The sequence below is a fragment of the Schistocerca gregaria genome, chromosome 3 (genome assembly GCF_023897955.1).
Source record: "Schistocerca gregaria isolate iqSchGreg1 chromosome 3, iqSchGreg1.2, whole genome shotgun sequence".
In the NCBI taxonomy this organism is placed as follows: Eukaryota; Metazoa; Arthropoda; class Insecta; order Orthoptera; family Acrididae; genus Schistocerca; species Schistocerca gregaria.
This window is the reverse complement of record NC_064922.1, coordinates 527,345,340-527,368,741: the sequence shown is the minus strand read 5'-3', so window position 1 is coordinate 527,368,741 and position 23,402 is coordinate 527,345,340. Positions and strand designations below refer to the sequence as shown.

General features: G+C 37.8%; 1 protein-coding gene across 1 annotated transcript in view; it reads right to left on the bottom strand.

Annotated features, from left to right (window-relative positions):
• The window catches only part of LOC126354255 (uncharacterized), a 205,147-nt gene that overhangs the window by 19,071 nt on the left and 162,674 nt on the right, over positions 1 to 23,402 (bottom strand). Inside the window, exons 7-8 of the mRNA XM_050003772.1 lie at positions 12,503 to 12,601; positions 5,609 to 5,735 (exon numbers count right to left, since the gene is read on the bottom strand). Coding sequence (XP_049859729.1) covers positions 5,609 to 5,735; positions 12,503 to 12,601 — 226 coding nt within the window. The remainder of the gene's footprint in view (positions 1 to 5,608; positions 5,736 to 12,502; positions 12,602 to 23,402) is intronic.

The window sequence follows — 23,402 nt, the reverse complement described above, 5'->3', positions numbered from 1 at the left end:
ATACACCAAGCAGATTCAGAAGGATGTGGGTTGCAGTAGGTACTGGAAGATGAAGAAGCTTGCACAGGATAAAGTAGCGTGGAGAGCTGCATCAAACCAGTCTCAGGACTGGAGACCACAACAACAACAACATGCAGATAGCATACCTCATCAGTCATCTTTGAAAGAAAGGTTTCAAATTTCAGCATTTGACAATCTGTAAAGAAGCATTATTGAAGGTAATACAATGTTCAAAGTGTGCTCCCTGTCCTCGTTACACCAAGACAACATTCAGTTTTGACTATAACTGCTTCTTAATTCATGACAGTCGCCATTTTGTCACTTAAGTCATCTGATGGCATGGATCAAATGATGGTATGCATATCTAAAACATTAAGGACAGTACAGGTGAATTATAGCCTGACAGAGAAGGTAGCCCTAGATATTATTAATGTAATCAAAAAATTTAATTTTTTCTCACACAGGACAATATTCCACCTGATGATTGAGAAAAAGGCCCTAATTTCTCTTTTTGTCCTGAAGAAAGCAACAATTACAACATTGAGTGCTCTTTTCGAGCAATTATTACTATGAAATCAACTTCTTCCTCAATGCATGACTCACTAATGACTTGATGCCTCCCGATTATGAGTTTAATAAGAAAGAGAGACTTCATTTCCAGTTTTGTATTATTATCAGGTGTGATTTGTTAAGGTTAGTGGAAACATTAGGTACACATTGGACGAATTCTGTAAGGTGGCCTGAGATCTCCATACCTGAAACTCTGTAAGCCTCACATACTTTAGCTAGCAAATTAGGAATGTTGTGGAATCATGACGAAGACATTGACAAGGCACTGTGCGTATTGGCCAAGTATTGACACCAATCTGAAAATGAAGTCTGGGCCTGCTAAGCATGCACACAAAGTTAGTCATATATGTCATGACCTACTGTCATAGGGCTGTGCACATATAAGCCTTACAGGGCTGTTCAAGGGCCCTGTGGCATAGCAGCTGGAACTACTCCATGTGTTATGACTTCCATCCCTGATGAATAACAATTTTTCTTCCTATTAATTATGTTGTTCACCATATTTTTATGTGTTTCATATATACAAAGTGGCAACCATGCCACAGAAATGTGTGAACAGACCAGAGCTGCTCACAGCCAGCATGGGTTAACCTGAGTCAGGCATCTGTCAATGCACAAGGAAGTTTGTTTGATGCTCTCCATTCATTTTGCTTTCATTTAGTCACATCTGTAAAGTAAAGAGTCTCTGTGATTCTGGAGAAAGTTTGTTTTATTCTGGACACATGTGCATTACTTTCCAGCTCTCACACAATTGGACGATATTCCCATCTGTGGGGAGTGTACACCCTCCTTGGTCAGTATTCCGAGTACTACTGTTGTGTAAATACTATTATCACAATCAGATTTCATTTTTGTCAGTTGTGCACTAACTCTTTTGTGCAGGATAAATACATTTTCTGCAAATGTGTATTCTATCAATTCCTGCCACCACACCATCACTGTAAACTACATCCCAAGTACAGTGCGTGGGTGTGGCAGTACAGCCTCCTCACTGCACAGTTGACATGTAAGTGGCAACACCACATGTTCTTGCTTCAACATGACATGCACCTAAACACTTGAAAAATTGAATCAGCCTTTGCACCACGTAAACCTATTACTCAGTAAATTATTTTCATTATGGTGAGTCCAGCAGGTATGATTAGTTTTCACTTAGATCATATTCATCAGAAAAATATTGGTATTTGAATTTCTTACTATCATACCGTAGTGTCAACATCAAAAAAGTTATTACACATTTGCAAAAGTAGTAGCAACATTCATAATAATAACTGGCAACCCAGCTTTACAGTAACATATTTTGTTTTATATGAAACTAATTAACTTATGAGATGATTAACAATGAAATGTCCATAATGTCATAATTTCTATTGGCTATTTTGGCTTTGGGCTTGTTAGAGTCTATATTTTGAGGTTGTACTTTAGCTGCTCTATTTTTTCTGAATCAGATGCTGCTGCTCATTAATTAATTAAGATACTAATTATGATTTTGAATACTTTATCATTATGTAAAATGATTTTCAATGTGAATGCATAAAGTGATTCCACAAGCTTTTCTGAACTCCTAGATTACCATTATTTTCTAAACCCTGAATTCATTGCATAATTTCTGAAATAAAAATCTGATCATACACCAGTTTTTAAATAATCAGGCAACACTCAAAGTCAGTCATAGTACATCCAGTTCTGATCAAGCTAACAAGCATGTAACACCAACACTTCCAGTGTTTGCTCACATTATAGCTAAGCACAGTTTGTTCATGGAAATATGTGTGCCGTACCTGCACTCACAAAAAATCAGTAATGTCAATGGATATTTTGACTGAACTATGTTGTGGTTGATAAGAGATCTGATATATCATTATCACATGAGTGGGTTATGTTGAATGCCATGACTTACTAATTACTGAGTGAAGTAAGTGAACATTGCAGTGTATGTTACCATAAAAGATTACTGCAACACAATATGGCATGTGAACTGTGATTTTATGAGGGGATATGGACAGTCTATTGTGTAACATTTGATTACTTCGTGTAGTGACTTATTATACCCTTGATTATTGGGCAGTGCTTCATCAACATCTTTTCATAACTTTGCAGTTTATAAAACTAATTCTGCCAGTGGGCTTTTATTTATATGTAAGTGCCAACCTGATAGTAAGTACTAATAATTTCACAAAGGAGGAAAACTTACCACATTGCAAACAATATAACTTTGAAACTAATAAAATTCATGAAAAAGTGCAATTTAAATTGTGGTCTTGTGTACATCTTTCTTCAGCAAACACCATTAAGTACTGAGTAAGATTTCTGACCTCAAGACAACAAACAGACATGCAACTGAGGAGGCAACAGAGACTACAAGAAATCAGTTGATGCTTTCCAGCTATGTACTTAACTGTGAAGGATGCTTGCTCTAACTTTTGAGATTGTGCCCAGACATCATCAGTGACATCAGTAGCTATGTTTCAGGTACTAGAGGCAATTGAGTTTTATTTCTTTTGCAAAAGGAATGATGTAACATATCTGACCACCATTCCTTCTTGTTTTACACAAAAACTTAGAAGATAAGTGGTTATTCAAAACACTCAAGACCCAGATGACCAAGGCAATGATGGCACTGAACACAGTCATAGCCCAGCCAAGATGGTGAACAGGTACAGCCACTATACTATTTTCAGTCTCCTGCACCCAACCCAGCAAACCCCTGTCCTTATGGAACAAACACTGTGTCAAGGCCAGTAGCACTGTCTGCAACATATAAGTGTGGTAACTTTCCACATATGTCCTTGCCAGGTCCCAAGTGTTATCCTGAGACTGCTACAACAGCTTACAATTCCTCCCAGTTGGCTAAGGTCCAGACCACCACCTCACAGACACCATACTACCTACTGTATCATTTCCACTCCCACTGATCAATGGATAGAGCAAAAATTCTCACCATAGGCCCCACTTTCCTAAAAAGGCAGGGGTGCCTGCCTCTCCTCCCCCCCCCCCCCCCCCCCCCCACACACACACAGTGTGTTCTCCAGGTACTACCACCCTTACATGCTAATCACAGCAGGGCAGGAATCCGACATCTCACTACTCCAGCCATATGGAGACAATGCTATCCTTGTAGCACGTAATTCCCCTTTCAATGACTGCAGCTTCAAGAATCACAGCAAACATGTCACATGAGGTTGGCTGTTGGTTCATTAGAGAAACTATATAAATCTGGTCCAGTGGCTGGATCAGCAGTTCACATTTTTTTGTTGAAACCTATGTAAACAAATCCTTAAATACAATAATTGTGCATGTTGTGTTTAGATGATATTCACTTTGTTTGTGTTGTGTTTAAATGACATTGACTTTGTTCACTGGTATTAATTTAAGGTAACTATACTTACAGTCATGTAGTTCACTCTCTACTACATTGTTGACTGTCAGCTTGGCACTGATATATGTTTATGTATGTTTCTGACATGCCTGATTTGTGTCTGACTATAAGAGAAAAGTAACGGTGTGCTGTGTGTTGTGTACCTTAATATTTAGTTCTTTTTTCTATCTGGCCATTTATGCAATGGAAAAGACTTCTGCTCACTAGGGAAAAACAAGTGTAAATGCACAGAAACTTCACCTGTATACATGCGGAAATGCTCATGTATCTTGCCTCAGATAGGCACATTTGGGTGAATGTATATTGTACAAGGCATAGCAGAAACAATGGCCTATTGTAAGCATTTTATTTGGCCAAGAAGTATTTTGTTAGACATATTACTTTCTATAATTTATGCCCTTTACATGTACACTATTGTTGGTGATGCAATTTTTGCCATGAACATGTAAACTCGCCATACTCTTGTGAAGAGCGTCACTTGTTATGGCTCTTATTTCAGCATGAATGTTGTTTTTCAAGCCCTCAATAATTGTTAGCCTGTTGATAAACATTTTGGATTTCAGAAATACCCACCAAAAACAGTCAAAGCCATTAATAAACTAGGTGGTTGGGGTGATCATTTGACATCAGAAGGCACATAGGAAACATTCTGCATAAGGCTACCACATGTGTTCTGATTTTGTGAGCAGTTGCGCAGTACTCTTGGAATCATAATGACTGCATATGGATATTATTTCAATGCATTTCCTGCATTATGAACTGTTGCTATATAGCAATATATCAGTCTGCTGTTACTAAGGCAGTGTCACCTGCACCAACCTAAAAAAAAAAAAAAAAAAAAACAGATCAACAACACCCCCTCACAGATATGTCACACCACACAGTAACATTTGCACTATAAAATGGCTTTTAATGCATATTATGAAAATTGGGCAGTGCCCAGAACGTAAAGCTTTGTTTTTCCATATAGCCTGATAAATAAAAATGGCCTTTATCAGATATCCAGCTGTAAAACATCCACCAAATACCTTAATCTGAGGTGTTAAGGACTTGTGAATGCTGACAAATTTCACTGAAAAGCAGCTGTTACTGATGTAATGTTGTCTGGTGTGGGAACTGTTCGTGGTCTACTGGGCAGCATCTTATTAATGCCACATGCTGTTGCTCTGAACTGCTCAACCTATCTCACAACTGACTTCTGGGACAGAATTTGATGATTATCATCAATATCAAAATGCTGCCAAAATGAATGCTGTGTTTGTGCAATGTTATTATCACATTGACATCTCATGAGGTTAGTTTGGCAATGACTGATACTGACTGATAATGCCTTGAACCATAGAATGCATTGGTAACAACATCTAGTTATGAGGAAGCAGTGTTCAACATGGCATGCAATTTAAGAGAGACCATTGTTTCTGTCATGCCCTGTACACACAGGCAGTTTTCTTAGTCTGTTAGGAAACAAAGATGACAAGGATGTAAGTAAAATAATATATAATAACTGTGTATGACAAAGCCATTTTGTCGAAGAATATTTGAAAAAAAAAAAAGATATGGAAATATATTTAGCAATCTCACATGTGTTTCTATTATAATAAGAAAGCATTAAACAGAAACATTTATTAGTTTCCTAAAGTTATAAAGAAATATACTTACTTTTATATCTTAGGGCAGCCCTCTTTACCTGCCCTGGAATGAGTCCCCTGTCTTCAAACCTCTCTTTGGGTTTGGCTAATTCTATCATACGTGGACTAGCTTCATAACGAAGAGCAGCTGGTGACACCTGCAATGTAAAATGATCTTACATACAATCCATCTGGTGTTTTAAATGCTAATTTTTGTGTATATTAACCCATTGCAGTAATACAGATATTGTTTCAGTTGTTCATGTTCTTTTAAGAGTCAGCACCCTTCAACCCCCTCCAGGTAACTGATTGCAAAAAGTGTTAGAACTGCTTGAACTGTTTTTGTCTTCAGTTGTTAGTTGCACTGTCTTTAATATTTTGCAGAATAGTATTGTACATCAAAGTGCACATACAATCATAATTTTATTTATGTAGGCTATGTTGTCGGTATTGACACTTTCGGTGTTAAAAACTCTGTTTGCATTGACAGGTAGATAAGAATATTAGCAAAACATGTAGAAAAGCATTAGAGTGTATAAAAAATATTAAAATTAAAAAGATAATGCGAAAGGACTGGCAGTAAGTCCTGACAATAGGTGGGAGGATACCCATTGTCAAGCAGTAAGTAGGAGCCAGAGTAGTGAACCAGAGCAGAGAGTCCAATGAATGGTGAACTGGACAACTGAAATGTATTTACGTTCAAAGAACATTAGCATGCAGCCTTCAGTGTTGCACAACATTCCACACAATGCAGCCACAGTAGTTCAAGAAAACAAAGAGTAAATGTCACAAAAAGCAACATCATAATTTTGCCTGGCAGTGCTGTAGTAGAATATATGATTGCAACCATCATATTTTTTGAGGTGTGGAATAATGTGTGAAAACATAGAGTAAATTTGGTTAGAGTACCACTACAAATTATCAGTATGGACAAAATAGAATAAATATTTGGCAAGGTAAATAAAGACCAGGAAAAAAACATTGCATAATAGAGGATGAGACCAAGGATTCCGGATTTTTAGCAGGTAGTGAAATAACAATGGAAGACAGTATAACGTACAGCAGCACAAAGATCAACAAAAGGAAGAACAACTATCAGTGAATCAGGAACACAAAGTCAACTCAATGTGTTCATAGATTTCATAATTGGAAATGAGGAGGCAAGGGAGGTGCAACAGTCAAAAATGAGGGAGGTACTCCCTTTGACTGTTCAAGCTGGTGGAGGTTCTGTAATGATGTGTGGTATGTGCAGTTGGAGTGGTACGGGATCCCTGATATGTCTAGCTATAACTCCAACAGGTGACACTGTTGTATATCTATGAGCAGTAAACTATAGTAGCAGTATGCTGATGTTTGCCTGCTAATGAGGCTTATCGAAAGTTAACCAATAGCAGACTGGCCATATTAACTGCGTAATATTGAAGGGTTGTGAATAGTGAAAGTAAAGAACTGTGAAACATAACTATGCAACTGTCAGTTACATCATTTACAGTAGTCAGTGTTGAACTTCCGCCCTCCATTTTTCAGACAGTGTAGCAACACAATACATCAACACCGAGGTCTATCAATGAAGAAATAAAGCAGGTGAACAACACATATGATGCACTGGGTAAAGACTATTGTATTTGGGTACAATAAACTAGGACTTGTGAACTTTGAACAGTGAACTCAAGAACAGTTTACAGTGCAGTGATTTTAACGAAGGAAGTAGAACAGCCAATCAGCACGTGGGTTTCATGGCCACAGTATGACAGCAGCCAATCAGTGTGTGGGTTCTATGGAAGCAGCCATTGAGTACAGGAGCAGCCAATCAGCAAGAAGGTGGATGCAGCCAACCGGGATAAACAACATGCATCACTGAGAAAATTACAACTTGCAGCAGCCGTGCAGATGATGAACAGAGATGACAACCATAGCAGCAGCAGTAGGAGAAGAGTGAATAAGAATAGCAAAGCTGTTTTATACTAAGTTATACACAAAGAGTGGCCTTAACAAACGTGACAGTACAATGGGGAAAAAAATGGACAACAGGAGTGTGATGTCAGCCACAAAGCTGTAGAGGTTATGTTTTTAAATGAACAGAAAGATTTAATGGAGACTGGCTCTGTAGATGATGGTGGCTATGAATCAGACATGAAAGTAACTCTGAATGATGGTGATGATAAAAGCGTCATTTACATTGTATGGTGATGTGAGAGAAATGGACATAAACAGTACTGAAGTGGATGAAATCGTTAAGGCTAAGGCGTAGGAACATAATAGCGAAAGTCAGCAATGCCAAAAGTTTATGGTAGATGGAAAAGTGGAAGTGATGTTAAGGCAAATTACGAGTAGTATGTCTTTGAAAGAAGACATTAGTAGTATCTGAACTGAAATGATTAGCTAAAAGGATGAACTGAAGAAAGAAATTAAAGAAGAAATTAAGGTAGTCAATTCTGATTTTTCAGAATTAAATAAGAAGGTTGAGGTGATAATTAAAGATTGTGATGAAAAGATTAAGAAGGTGGTGCATTATATTAATGAGAAATTAACATTAATGAGTAGTAAATGTGTAGAAGAGAGAGAGAAGCTTTGTGATGAGTATAGTAGGAGGGGGGAGGCTTGTGTGAAACAGTTTGTTGAAAATAGGGTTAAACTTGAGACCCAAATCGATCAGATTAAAAACTATTTAGAAACTGAGGTAGAAATCAAGTGTGCAATAGTGGTAGAGGATAAACTGGTAAAAGTAAATGAAAATGTAGATTCAAAATTGGCTGAAATATAAGAAAATGGTGGAAGAGGTACAAAATCTAAAGCATAGAGAAAGTGACAGTAGGTCTGATTCTGACAGTTGTTGTAATGATGATAGCAATGACAAATCCAGTAGTGATGAGAATGAGGTGTTTGAATGTATAATTTATAATGATGACAATGTGTTAAGTAAAGAAAGAATAATGGAGTATAATATTAGGCCTAATGAAGAGTTAGAGTCTGAAAGTGGTAATGATGAAGCGGATCATGCCATCTATCATTTGACCGTATCTGGCCATTATTTTGGTAAGTAGGGTGATAGTTTTTTTCCAGGAAAAGGATTAATGAGGATTTGTTGTATGAAGAAGATCACATGGTAAGTAAAAAGGAAGTGTGGCACCCTGTAATAACAGCAAGTGTACAAGGTACACATGTTAAGTGTTTACTCAACAGTGGTAGTGATTTCAGTGACATTTCACAGGCATTTTCTTAATATATTAAGAACACAGAGGGTATAGTAGTGACACATGTTTCTGGAATAAAAATTATTGGTGCTACTGGTAAGCTATCAAAGAGTGTGAAATGAGAGGTACTATTAACTGTCAAATTGGCAGGGCAGATACTGGAGTGCAATTTCTTGCTGATTCAAAATCTCAGCTTTGCTGTAATATTTAGGACTAATTTCTTGTGCAAATAACATCTAGGGGGTTCAAAATTCTGTGTTGGATTCATTATGTGGTCATATTTTTCATGTTCCCTCAGACAGCCAAACTCTTTCCTTATCCTACCTATCATTAATAAGTGAATCAGAAACTATATATATAATTAACATCTGAAGTAATCATCTCATGAGTTCAGCAGCAGAGGCATTATGCAGTATAAACCATCTTGAATGCTAGGTCCTAATTTTAATAGCAGGATAATGGAAGTGTTTGCTTTCAGTACAATCAGTATATGGAGATAACTACATATAGAAGTGTGTCATGCTAACATTAAGGAAATAAAAACTTTAAACATAGTTGCCTGGAGTAATGTGTGTGGAAAGAATACACAACATTTGTATGTATTCAACCTAGAATCTCAAGCAATTTAATCAAGCAATTTAATGGGTTACAGTGGAATAATAATTTTTCTACGTAATGAGAGTTAAGTTTGCCTTAGCATAAGGATCTGTTACTGTGCTGTGTTTTTCAGTAGAATTAATTTTGCATTGGATAAGCAGAGCAGGTATTTATTTATTAGATAATGAAGCAATAATGAAATAATAAAATAATGAATAAAGTTACCGTCTTAATGGTTAAGGAGCCTGTCTCTGCAGTAGGGATATTTTTTGACAACACACTCCACTAGCTAATAAGGTAAGGAACGTAAGTAAAATAATGAAACTGACAGACATGATTACTGAAAATGATAACTGTATACAAATGAATGTGGTGTAACTGTATTGATGATCTAATTTTGAACTAGGCAACATTGAGTACTGTGTATATTGTGCAATTCATGTCACTGCAGTTGAGAATGAGAGCTTAACAGAAAGAGGAACATTTTAGTAGATACAAGTCATGTAATGCTGCACCATCTGAAACCTTCCATTTGTGTTCTGAGGAATTATGAGCTTAAAGCGGTAATACTGAAACAAAGAAAAGTAATTTTGCTGTTTAACTGATAACTGTGGTGCTAGGCTGATTTGAATATTCTGACAGGTCACCTATTTTGTGAATGAGAGTGGTGCTCAGAGTTGAGTGGAGAAACAGGGCAATGATTTGGTACAACTTCCATCCCCTTAATTTTGATTTGAGTAGTAATTAAGTTATGTGACTGTGATTCTATTCTTGTTCCACACCATCACATCGCGAAAACAAGATGAACATCATCATCACCTGACAGTACTTTGTGTCAGGGCACATTCAAATGGTGTGTTATAGTACACATTTGACAACTGGACATAAACTATGGAGTGTAGAGCTTCACTCTTTCTGTTTGCAAGGTGGCAAAAGTGAAACCTAACTCACATAAAGTAAAATATTTGCAATATACCATTTAATGACTTTTCCAGATGGAAATATTTTTCTCTGATTCATCCAAGTTTCCAAAGAGTTGAGGCCACAGTCAACAATCTCTGTACAGTTCAGTATCAAACTGAAAGGACAGTACACTAGAAGCTGTGATTTCTAGGTGAATGGAAGGTTCTTGAGAAGAGGTCATGACAGACTCAAGAGAATGGAAATATAAAGGAACTATGCAAACAGCAAAGAACACAGATCTATTACAAAACATAAATATGATCATACTCAGCAGCTGAAACATTTGATTCCTGAAGATTTACATTTGCTTTATGACACTACATCATATGTAGATACTTAGTTTTGGAATATTAAAGGCTCTATGACCATCTGCATTAGCAGAAATGTAGAAATGGGAAAGAACCAAATTTAGCATTAACACAGCAAAAATGGAAGCTGTAAAGAATAAGAAGAAACTGAAAAAGAAGAATGGTCTTAGAATATGGAATGATGAAATAAAACAAGATGCTTGAGAAAAATATGTAGAAAAGTACAACTAGATCAAAACAGTAGCAAGAAATCCTTATCAAGATTTGTAGGGCAGATTTATATTAACCATAGGAAATGATGTGCATGATATACAAGAGATGGGCTATAAAAACATGAAACAAGTTAACAAGCAAGAAAGAAGAGCTACAAGAATAAGTGTCACAGATAAAGAGACTTGGATAAAAAACTACAAAGAACTACAAATTGAAGAAAATTAAATGTGGAAGAAATAGCAACTTGAGAGGATGAAGGAGGCTCTGAAACAAATTAAAAATGGGAAAGGTGCAAGACCTGACAGAATAAATGCAGAACTTCTTAAAAGAGGTGGATTCAAGCTACAACTGAGACTCTTGCATCTCCTAAATTAATGGTGGGAGACAAGGATGGGACCTCAATCATAGAAGGCAATGAAGGTGGTACCACTCTATAAAAAGAAGAGAAGAAATTTCTGTTGGAATTACAGAGGAATAAACCTGCTAGATGCTTGTTTCACAGTCTATGCAAGAATTAACAACAACAGAGTGAGAAAGCACACAGTGTTCTTTTCATAGGACAACTGCAACTGTATGTGTACATTTTCACAAAATTAATAAAAATGCAACAGTTGTTGAACCAACAATATTTTATTTTCTATGGCCAGTTTCAGGATAATATAATTTCATCTTCTCGAATAAAATAAAGCATCAATTTCTTATTTATGGAGCCCTGAAGAAAGCCATTTGTGACCACCAATTTGCTTCGGATGAAGAGGTGCAGTCCTGAGTACAATGGTTCTGTAGGCAACTGCAAAGATTTTTCTGTGAAGCCATTGACTGTCACGTCTCACAGAGGGATAAATGTATTAACAGTTATGGCAATTAATTTTGAAATAATAAACAGTTTACTTACTTTTTTCCATCTCTTGCACTTTCATAATCAGCATATAGCCACAGTTACATATGAATGTGTAATGGGACCACAGAGGGCTTGTTTCACATCATCATGATTAATCATAAAAATGTTCCTTGGAACATGAAACTGACCCACTTACTAACTAATGAATTAAGTACAATATATGCTCTCACTATACCAGATATAGCACCTTCAACCTCCATTTCAGCTTTAATAATCAGAATATCTTTTCCACATAGTTAAAACCAAATAAACAAGGGGATAGCCATTAAATTTTAATTATAACCATGACATATAAAGTTACACAATTAATATTTTCTTTCTATGCCAGTGCATATCTGCAGTCCTGGTACACAATGAAATCCACATACCACAGCATGTCACCGCATACCAGCACTGCAGACATGTACCTGCATACAAAGAAAAAACTAGTTATGAAACTTCATATTTCATGTTGGATAATTTAAACCTTGCCTTCCTGTTGTGTAATGTAAGCACCAGACACTGTAAGCATTAATAATTAAGCAGAAAACAATGACAACTTTAATGCATAAGAATTTTCCTTCGTCTGATGTCTATGATCATACAATGATAGCAGTAGCCATCAAAACACAAGAGCTAGCAGTAGATGTCTATGTAGTTCTTCTATGTGGTGCTTTCTGTACTGTTCGACATATTTTTACCATAATGGTAAACTTATTTGAAGATTTAAATTTTTCTCTTTCAATAAATCACATTATTCTGTACTTTACCTTAAATGGATCAGGTTCCACTTGTGGCTTGCGTCGTTCTAGAGGCCTCGAAAGCCTATTGAAAGTGGCCCTTAGCTTCCTCAATTTGACTCGTTTGGGCTGCAAAATATATCACACATGTTTATCCACTACAAAAAAGAGTTGCAGAAAATCAGTGGAAGAATTTTAAAAAGATTTCTACATCAATAGTAACAATAAATAAATAAAATATACTGCACTATCTCTGGTTGGATGACTGTATTCATCACTCAGTAAACTTTTAAATCTTAGGAATTGTCATTTGATGGATTTTTCTTAGAAGTTAGGTGGACTTACAAGATAAATGATAGAAGGAGAATGATAGCTGTAAACCTACAATTTCAACTTTATGAGTCAATGTGTTCACACCCTTATGAAGAGGCAGAACAGATCTATGAAGAATTACGGAAGTTGATAAATGACATACAATTCCAGCACAACATGATAATAGATGATTTTAATTCAAAGACAAAATAATAGTTCATTAGAAGGAAATGTTGGGTACGATACTAGAAATGACACATTTCATACAGATGAGTAGAATCTGTTAAGAGGTAAATACATTCTTAGAATAGAAAACAAATACAAAATGTGCTTGGCAATGAGCAAATATACCTAGAAAGGACACTTAATAGATTTGATCCAACAATGAACCTGTTATACAGTATGTGACTGGCTTAAACCACTTTTCAAGTAACCATAGACTATTAGAAACCAGATAAAGAAATTACAAGAATTTAAATAACAATAAACGTTAACAAATCAAATTATGCAATAAGTTCAGGATCTGAGAAAATGAACCTCACACTGATATAGCCAAAGGAGTACCTTAAATGTAACAAAGCAACTGTTATAAAGAGAGTGGGAGTTGCAATTATACGATAACAGTAACACGATAGAATAGGCAGAGTTAAGGAACATTTTTTTGAAATGTCTCTGAGCGGATTTGAGACTGTACACTGAAAATCTGATATGAGAACTGATAGGAAAAAAGTAAGAGTACAAAGATATATTAAAAACAAAGATTCCAAGACTTACCAGGCGGGAAAGCGCCGGCAGACAGGCACATGAACAAAACACACAAACACACACACAGAATTACGAGCTTTCGCAACTGGCAGTTGCTTCGTCAGGAAGGAAGGAAGGAGTGTGCGAGTGTACACCTGTCGTTTTTTTCCCCTAAGGGAAGTCTTTCCACTCCCGGGATTGGAATGACTCCTTACCCTCTCCCTTAAAACCCACATCCTTTCATTTTTCCCCCTCCTTCCTTCCTTCCTGACGAAGCAACTGCCAGTTGCGAAAGCTCGAATTCTGTGTGTGTGTTTTGTTCATGTGCCTGTCTGCCGGCGCTTTCCCGCCTGGTAAGTCTTGGAATCTTTGTTTTTAATATATTTTTCCCATGTGGAAGTTACTTCCGTTTTATTTACATCATCATTAATAAGAGTATAAAGAAATGAAACAAACATATGTTGAGTAGATGTCAAATTTTGTTCATTTGTGACAACAGATGAGACACTAATTAATATCAGAGACAAAATTGTTAGAGCATTCCAATATATCTTTGAATACTTACACAGTTTGTGAAATGGATCATAAATGGAGGTAGTTAACACCTCATTGAAAACAATGACATTGTGGAAGTAATGAGGTACATAAAGTCATTCAAGGAAAAAAGGAAGAAAGGCACCAGAAGATGTCAATATATCAGAAGAAATGATGACATCAGGAGGAGAAATAGTACAACAGTAGCTTCAAAAATTATTTCTGTACTGTTTATTAAAGAAAATAGTTATTCAGAATTAGAACAATGCTATAGTTAATCTACTTCACAAGAAAGGAGACTGACAAGACAAAAAAATCTATATATCTATTGACTTCATCTCTGTCATGTGATAGATATTTACTGAAGTTGTGATGAATTAGAAAAGCTGGGCTCTTAATCAAGAAAATGAACAAAAATGCTTCAGAAGTCCAGCTAACATAATGAACCATTTCTGAGCTGTGCATAATATCAAGGAATTGAGCAATGATTATGATTTCCCATGTGGGATTCATAAATTCTGATCAATACAGACTAATACTAACAGCACTAACAGCCCTTAAGAAACAATGCTTTGATTCAATCTTTATTGGCGTACTGGAGAAATGTTACTTTGTCTGGATAGCTGGAAACCTAGAACGGGCAAAGGAGTCAAACAAGCAGATTTCATATCACCAAAACTATACTCTGCTTGCCCCAGTGAAAGTATTCAGATAAATTAACTGAGAAATTAGCTTAAATTAATGCAACATATTTAAACCAAATGTTTTTTGCTGATGAATTTTACTGTTTACTTTTATTTTAGATAAATGTCAACAAGTAATGGAAAAATTTTACACAGAAAACTTGAAAGTAGCGTTGAAAATGTACTATAATAAGACTAAAGTAATGTACATGGATAGTGATAAGGAATATGGCTGTTGTGTATTTGCACTGCACTAGGCCAGTAGTACTGATAAAGCAATGTATCCAGATAGCACACAAGATAACTATTAATTATTAAAGATCAAGGAATAACCAACTACCACAAACGCAAAGAGTACACATGTATCACTGAACCTATCACTCAACATAGACGCTTTGAACACTGTGTACTGTCACTACTATCATCACTGCAATGCCTGATCAGTACATTACTCTCCTGCTAGTGTCAACAGTATTTGGTATTCAAGCATACATGACAGCTCACTTGCGCGATCATATACTTCATGAGAGTGTGGTGCAGTATTGTGTGAACTGCTGTTTGTTGGTGTTGTTGTGGCACAGTCATGTTTACTGCACTATCCATGATTTTGTTGTTCATTCATTGTTGGGGCTGGTATGTGATGGGCTGCTTGTCATTAATTGAAGGTGCAGTTTTCCGACTGGGTGGAGCACCTGTATTGTCTGGGCCAATGGGTCAGCTGCAAAATGTGCGATTCAGGCAATACATGGAGACTGCTGTGGGAGTACCCATAATGTTGATCTTGAACATTTTTTCATCACTGTCAAGGGTTGAGTAAGGCATGCCTCAAGGATTGTGTAAGGTCCATCATAAGGAGATTGGATTGGTTTGTGTTCGATGTAGTGCCAAATAAAGACTTGGTCACAAGTTGCTATAGCCTTGAAAAAGAAAAGATGATGACTGAGTTGGCTCCTTGATGCAACAGCACAGAGTGGTCAGATCAATGACCATAGTTTGGAGAATAAGTTGGGCACAGCAGCATAATCATTAGGAGTATCATTAAGGAATTCACCTGGTAGTCATACTGTTTTGGTCATATAGGAGATCATCTGCTGTAGCCTTGAGATCTTCTTCAATGGATGCAGATCAACAAGCATGATGAGTAATGCTCCCATCCAATGATGCAAGTCATGACATCTTAATGTTGCCTTTGATTGCTGGTGCAGCTGTTCCACAAGTCTGTTAGCTGCAGGTTGGTAAGTTGTAGTGTTTATATGCTTTGTGCCTGAAAGGGTGGTGACTGCTTAAGACTCAAACTGGTGGCTTTGACCTGTGAATGCACAAAGAGCTACACTGAAATGCACAGCCTATCCTTGAAACAACATGGTAGCCTCCATTTCAGATATTATATTACGCATAGAGAAGGCTTGTGGCGATGCAAAAAGTGGTGATGCCCATGAGATTGTAAGTGAAACCTTCAGATGTGGTAAATGTTCAGTTACATCTACAAGGACGTGCTCATATCATTGATTAGAAGGGATAAACCTGTCGAGCAGTGCTTTGACATGTTGAGTGATTTTATTCCTCTGGCAAGAAATGTACTGTCACACAAACAGCTTGAAATCCTTGTTCATACCTAGCCACACAAGCACATGTCACAAGATTCACCATGCTGTGGAGCCCCAGATGGACCATGTTATGCAATGAAGCCATGGCTTGATGTCAAAATTACTGGGGAACAAGCACTCATGTCTTCAGCATTGAAACATCACAATATATTTGTATGTTCACTGATGTTACTGGGATGTGTTTGAGGTGCAGGCCAGTTGGTTGCTCCAGTACTGCACATAGCTATGTATCAAGATGTAACCGTGCAAGGGCTTCTATCTTCTATCTCAAATGATGAAGATGATTTGGTGATGGTGTATAGCTAACAACATAAAACACTTTGGAGCAAAAAGTATGTGAACAGCTGAAGATTGTAAGCCTCAGAGCAGTCTCACAACATTCTATCTCAAACAACTGATAACAATTGATGAAAATAATCAATTTTTTAAATAATAGGATATATAAAAAATAATTGGATAGATAAAAAGTCTACTCACCAAATGGCAGCATGAGAAAACATACATAAAGGTACTGAAATTTGTAAGCTTTCAGAGCCAGTATTTCCTTCTTCTGGCAGAGGGACTGAACTAGAAGGAAGACTGCTTCAGGAAAAGGATGGGTGAGGTTTAGGAAATGGGGAGAGACTGGGAAAGTCACCCAGAGTCCCAGGTGAGGGGAGACACACCAGACACGATATGAAGGAAAGACTGACTGTCGGAGGTCTCATCAGATGGAATTTGAAGACCTGAGAGCTTAAAGATGGAAGATTGGGTAATATGTAAGACAGAGATTACTGACAAAACATGGTACACAAATTAATAAAAGTGGAAAGCTAAGTGCACTGTATCTGGCAAGGGTAGGAGGGGGGTGGGGAGGGGAGGGAATAGGTCAGAAAATAAAGGACATAGAAAACAAAACAGAATGAAGAAAAGAACAGCAACTGAGAAGAACCACTGAGATCGAAGAAATTAACATAAATTAAGGCCAGGCCAGATGGGGGCAAAAAACAAAGACAAGTTGTAATGCCAGTTGTCAGCTGCAGAGTTCTGAGAAACTGGTGCCCAGAGCAAGAATCCCGATGGCATATATGGAACAACAGGCACCGAGTTCATGACTGTAATATTGTAGACCATGCTCTGCAATCAGATGTTGTGTGTTTCAGTATACACACTCTGCCTATGCACATTCATCCCAACTGATAACCTGCTAGTACTCATGCCAATGTAAAAGACCAAAAAGTGTTTGCAAGTTGGCTGCTACACAACATGTGTCATTTCACAGGTGGCTCTCCTTTTGATAGCATATGTTTTGACAGTTACAGGACTGGTATGGGTGCTGGTAGGAAGGTGTATAGGAGAATTCTTATAGTGGGGACAAATGCAGGGGTAGGAGGCATAGGGCAGGAAAAAGGATGCATAAGGATTGTTGGATCTGACAAGGATATAGTAAAAATTGGGAGGGCAACAAAGAGATTTTCTAGGTATGGTTGGCAAAATGTAAGATAGAATGAACCTCATTTCAGGGTACGAATTTAGAAAGTTATAGCATTGCCAAAGTAGCTGATTACTACATTCAAGGTCAGGATAATACTGATTGCCAAGAGATGTACTCCTAAGATGTTTTTTTGGAGGGATCAGCAGTACCTGGACAAAACATGATAGCCTGGGAAACTTGCTTTTCGAACTAGGCTGGTGAGGGAATTGCATCCAATGAAGACTGAGTTGAGAATGGTGGTGAACTGCAGAAAAGAGTCTACATCTGAATGAATATGTTTGCCTTGAAAGCCAAGGCTGTATGGAAGGGATCTACCACTGTGTTACTTGAGAGACAGGAGTATATCAGTGAGGATCTATGCCACCTGTCTGACACCTCTAAGAACAGCATCTGCCAATCACATCCCATCCCTGTGATACAAACTAGCCTACAATCCCTCCTTAAAATCTCATAAGGACTAACACACCCCAATCGACAGAGCTTCTCACCCCATCCAGATCACACACTCGCACCTGTTACCTTCTTCCTAAGATCCATAAACCTAATCACATTGGCCATCCCATAGTTCCTGGCTTCAAAGCACCCAATGAATGTGTATCTGCCTTAGTTGATCAACACCTGCAACCTATAGTACATAGATTTCCCTCCTATATTAAAGACATCAATCATTTCCTAGTTTGTCTAAAATCTGTGCACTACCCACTCCCACAGCACACCTTGCTTGTCACAATTGATGCAACTTCCCTCTATACCAACATCCCCCATGTACATGGTCTTCCTGCTACTAAACATTTCCTCAATCAGTCCCATCTGATCCCAAAACTATGATGTCCTTCCTGCTCGCCTTACTCAACTCTATGTTACATTACCTCTAAGGGGCAGACACACTAACAGATCAGGGGCACAGCCATGGGGACCAGGATAGCTTCTTTCTCCACCAATCTTTTCTTGGGTTGCTTGGTGGGAGCTTTCCTGGGGCCCATACACTTTCATCTCCTGCTTTGGATTAGATACACTGATACACAAGGGCTCATGGTGAAGCTGGCCTGTTAAAATTCTCGGAATCTCTAAATATATTCTTCCAGTTACATTTCACATGGTCCTGTTCTGAATCCTATGCCACTTTCCTTGATGTTGATCTCATCTTCACTGAGTGTCAGCTACATTTTTGTTTTCACATTAAACTTTCAAACTGGCAACAATAATTATATTTTCACAGTTGCCATCCTTTCCATGTCAATGGTTACCTCACATACAGTCTTGTTATTTGAGGGAAACATATTTATTCCAATGCACACCCTTTACAGCAGTGCACCACCATTCCCATCTCAGCCTTCACTGTATGTAACTACTTCACCAACCTAGTTCAAAAGTAGATTTTCTGGGTCATCACATTCTACCCTGGTACTACCGATCCCCCCAAAAAGCAATTTTAAGAATATGCCTCTTGTCACTCAGTATTCTCCTGGTCTTGAGTGCATCGATCAGCTGCTTCAACAAGGCTATGGCTTTCTAAAATCATGCCATGAAATGAGAGCTATTCTGTCTGGCATCTTGCCCACCTCACCTAGAATAGCTTTTTGTCACCCTCCCAAATTCCTCAATATCCTTGTCAGACTCCATGTTCCTTCTGGGCCCATCTCCCTGCCCTAGAGCTCCTACCACTGTGACCATACCTGCTGCAAGACTATACACCATACTACCACCACCTATTCCAGCCCTGTAACTGGCAAAATATATACTATCAAAGGAAGAGCGATGTATGAAATGACACGTCATATACCAGCTGTTATGTAAGCACTGTTTGCATGACTATCACCCAGTTATCAGTCAGGGTGAATGGGCATAAAAAGGGGGTGTATACAGGCAACACACAATATCCTGTTACAGAGCATGCTATACAACATGACAGTCAAGAGCTCAGTGCCTGTTTCACCACATGTGCCATATGGACTCTTTCCCCCCCCCAGACACAAGTTTCTCAGAATTCTGCAGGTGAAACTGGCTTTTAAAAATGTCCTTGGTTCTTACCATCCACTTGCCCTTAATTTGTGTTCAATCCTTTGGTTTCAGTATTCAGTAACTATTTCTTTCTTCACCCTCTTTTAGTTGTCTATGGCTTTTATTTTTGAGCCTTTCTATTTTTTTCTTCACATCCACACCTCTACCATACACAACGCACTTAGCCTTCCACTCTTATTATTTCACGCATGATGTTTTGACAGTAATCTCTGTTTTGTGTATTACACTATCTTCCACCTTAAGCTTCAGATTTTCAAATCTCACCCAGTGCAGACCCAAACAATTAGCCTTTTTATTTCATCCCATCTGGCAAGTCTTTCTTGGCCTCGGATTCTGGGTGACTTTTCAAACTCTCCCCATTTTCTATACCTCACCAGCCCTATTACTGTACATCCCTCTTCCTTCACCTACAACCATTCTGCCAGAAGAAAAGAGGCACTGGCTTCACAGGCTTGCAAATTTTGATACTTTTATATGATAACAATTGAGCTTTCACACTCGTGAGAACATACAGATTAGTATAATCTTACTTGTAGTTAACTGTAAAACGTTGCTACTTTACAACAACATGAGAAGAAAGTATAAATAGCCTGAGGTAGTTTTCAGGTCTGCTATGAATGGACTTTTGTTTAGAAAAAGAGAGCTTAAAATGATTGTGTATTATACTGGTTACTGAAACATATCAAGCAATTTATTTAACTGTACAGAAGCAAGACAATTACATCTTAAATTAACACCTCTGATGACAGAACTGTATGTATAAAGTAGGCTTAAATATGAAACAAAACAGGTCATTGGTGAAAAGAAAGCTTTTAGCTGACTTCTCAAAGTTACACCATAGCTTGAAGAATAAAAAAATAAAATAAAATGTAAAAAAAAAAACTGGCAACTATTGTCATGTCACACCCACTATTATGTCCAAATCCAAAAGCTTGGTCATCAAAGAAGTACAACACTTAGTACTGAAAGCATGTTTATGACAAATCTCAATGTACAGCCAGAAAAGAATTAAGTTCCTCGATGGGGAATGGCGCCCACTGTTTCAGAAGTTCTCACTGTAGCCAAGTGCGGCATCCTTCATCTAGATCTTGTCAGTGGTGCTCTGTATGGCAGCACTCATGGACTCTAATGTTCTAGTCATGTTGTCACTTCCTTTTCACTATTACGAGCAATGAAGTTAACCCCACTCATCATGTCATAACATGTCTCTGTGCTTTTGTGCTGTTGATGAAGGATCATAATTCCCGACTTCATATGTGATGTCTGACAAGTGACAAAGGATGTGACATGGCCCAAAGTAGTGCTTCAGAAACTTTTGCAATAGTCGCACTTTCTGCATATATATGAATATCAATATCAAGTCTCCTGGGCTGTATTTCAATGGTTGGTGACTGGCATTATAGCACACTCAGTCTTTCAATGGACTGGCATCCAGGGTCCATGAGCAAGCCAGCCGTCTTGATTCATTGGTCCTGGTAGTAAGATGTTTCACGTAAACATCCCAAGTATCATCCAGTTGAAATAGGAACAGTATATCCATTGTAGTTTTTGCCTTGCAACTGCAAAAGAAGAAAGAAGAGGGTGAAGCCTTTAGTGTTCTTGCTTCACTGTACTGTATGAGAATGTCACAACAAGGAGTATTGGTATCATCCCAGTCTCTCTGTTCAACATCACACGTGCTCTTTGTTTAAAAATGTTGTCTTCTACAAAGAACCCAGCAATTTCTGGAGCTTCAGGTGTTGACACAGCTTCAGTGGGTGAAGTAGTAAGTGTAGACTGTTATTTATCGATTTTCAAATAGAACTGTTGTGATAGTTGATGTCTGGAGGTGCAGTAGTAATTGAAAACTCATCTTCTTTCTCTACAGTAGTGTATAACATGTCCTGGGTGTCCACAGTGGAAACAGCCCAGGGTGTTGTCCTCTGTCCTCTGCTCTCCTGTGAGGTACTGTACTTGGCAGAGGAATTAGTTGTATCTGGTTGGTTATTGCGGTTTCATTTGATGACTGTGGCCTAAGACTGAGTTGGTCAAGTCCATTCTCCCTGGTGTCTTCAATCAGTGGTGAGACTGGTGCTAATGACCGGTGCACCTCTTCTTCAACATTCTGTTCCCTACATTCTCTATTCCTAGCTATCTCTTGCTTCCATGGTCTGTCAGTTCTGGCTGCCATAAAATGCTGTATCTCTTCTCTTTCTACTTTGCATATGAGAGTGGTGAAGTCATGCTGGTCTTCCACAAGTGCCATAGGGACAATATTTGGGGGTCATACTTCTTTCATTCCACTCTTTTATGTAGTGTTTCCTTGATGCACTGGTACCCTTTGATGAAGTCTTCAGTTGTTGCAATATCCTTTACAAAAAGAAAGCTTGGCTTATGTCTTCTGCTACCCCTTTCATCAATAGTGAAAGTTTGTCAGCTTCTGTGATGTTCAGATTTTCCACATGATGTAGGGAAAAAACATTCTGTTTATAAGACAGTGTTGTTCCCCATGACGTTGGACTCCGTTCTTCAATTGTTCTATTACTAAGCAGACTTGCTGCTGACTATAGCCAATGTTTTCTTCATTCCAGAACACAATTTGTCTCACCTATTGAACCTCTCTTCATTGTTCTCTACTACTGCTGGGCTATGCCATCACAGTAAAAGTACACATTTGCTCATATTATCTCATCTACTGTATTTGGTGGCTTGGGTGAATCCTTTGCAGCCACGTCATCAGATTCTGACCAATGTATCTGGAAATCACTGAGGGATGCTTGATGTGCTGCTGACTTGGTGTTTTGGGATCTATTAGTTTCCCAAATATATGGACCTTGGGGATGATGCATTGCTTGTATTCTGGTTCCTGTCTGTTTTCCAGTTCCTGTCTGTGTAGGCAGTAGCTTTTATGTTGCCCAATAAGAGCCACAGTGATGTAGATGTTGTGTAGGCAGTAGCTTTTATGTTGCTCAATCAGAACCACAGTTATGTAGATGTTTTATGGTAGCCAACATCTCTGCCAATCAGTGTCACATTAAATATAACCACAATCAAGTCCAAATCAGAAAAAGCAGTTGTCAATGAAGTACAACACCTAACACTGAAATCAGTTTTATTACAAACACTAATATGAAGCTATAACAGAACTGAAAACCTGCATGCATGGAGCTCTTATTTATACAAAAATCAAATATTCAAAAATATATAAATGTTAAAAATATAGGAAATTCTGAGGACTCTCCAAAAGTGATAAATACTACATAACAAGTAATTGCTGGTTCTCAGATTTCACCTGGAAAACAACAGTCCACCAGCAAGTAATACTAAACATTATGCCACATAGTACGCAGCACAGCTCACAGAAATATTTTCACTACCATCATGGTAAACTGTCTTGAGATACCAAGTAAAATCTTGCAGCATCTAAATTCATGTTGCTTAGTTACAATATATGTTACCCTCACAAACACCAAAATCAGACATAGTGTCTAACTCTACCAAACACTTCCAATATCCACCACACGCCATCAAACACATCAACTGCGCACTGAGGACTCAGTGACCTATCATAATAT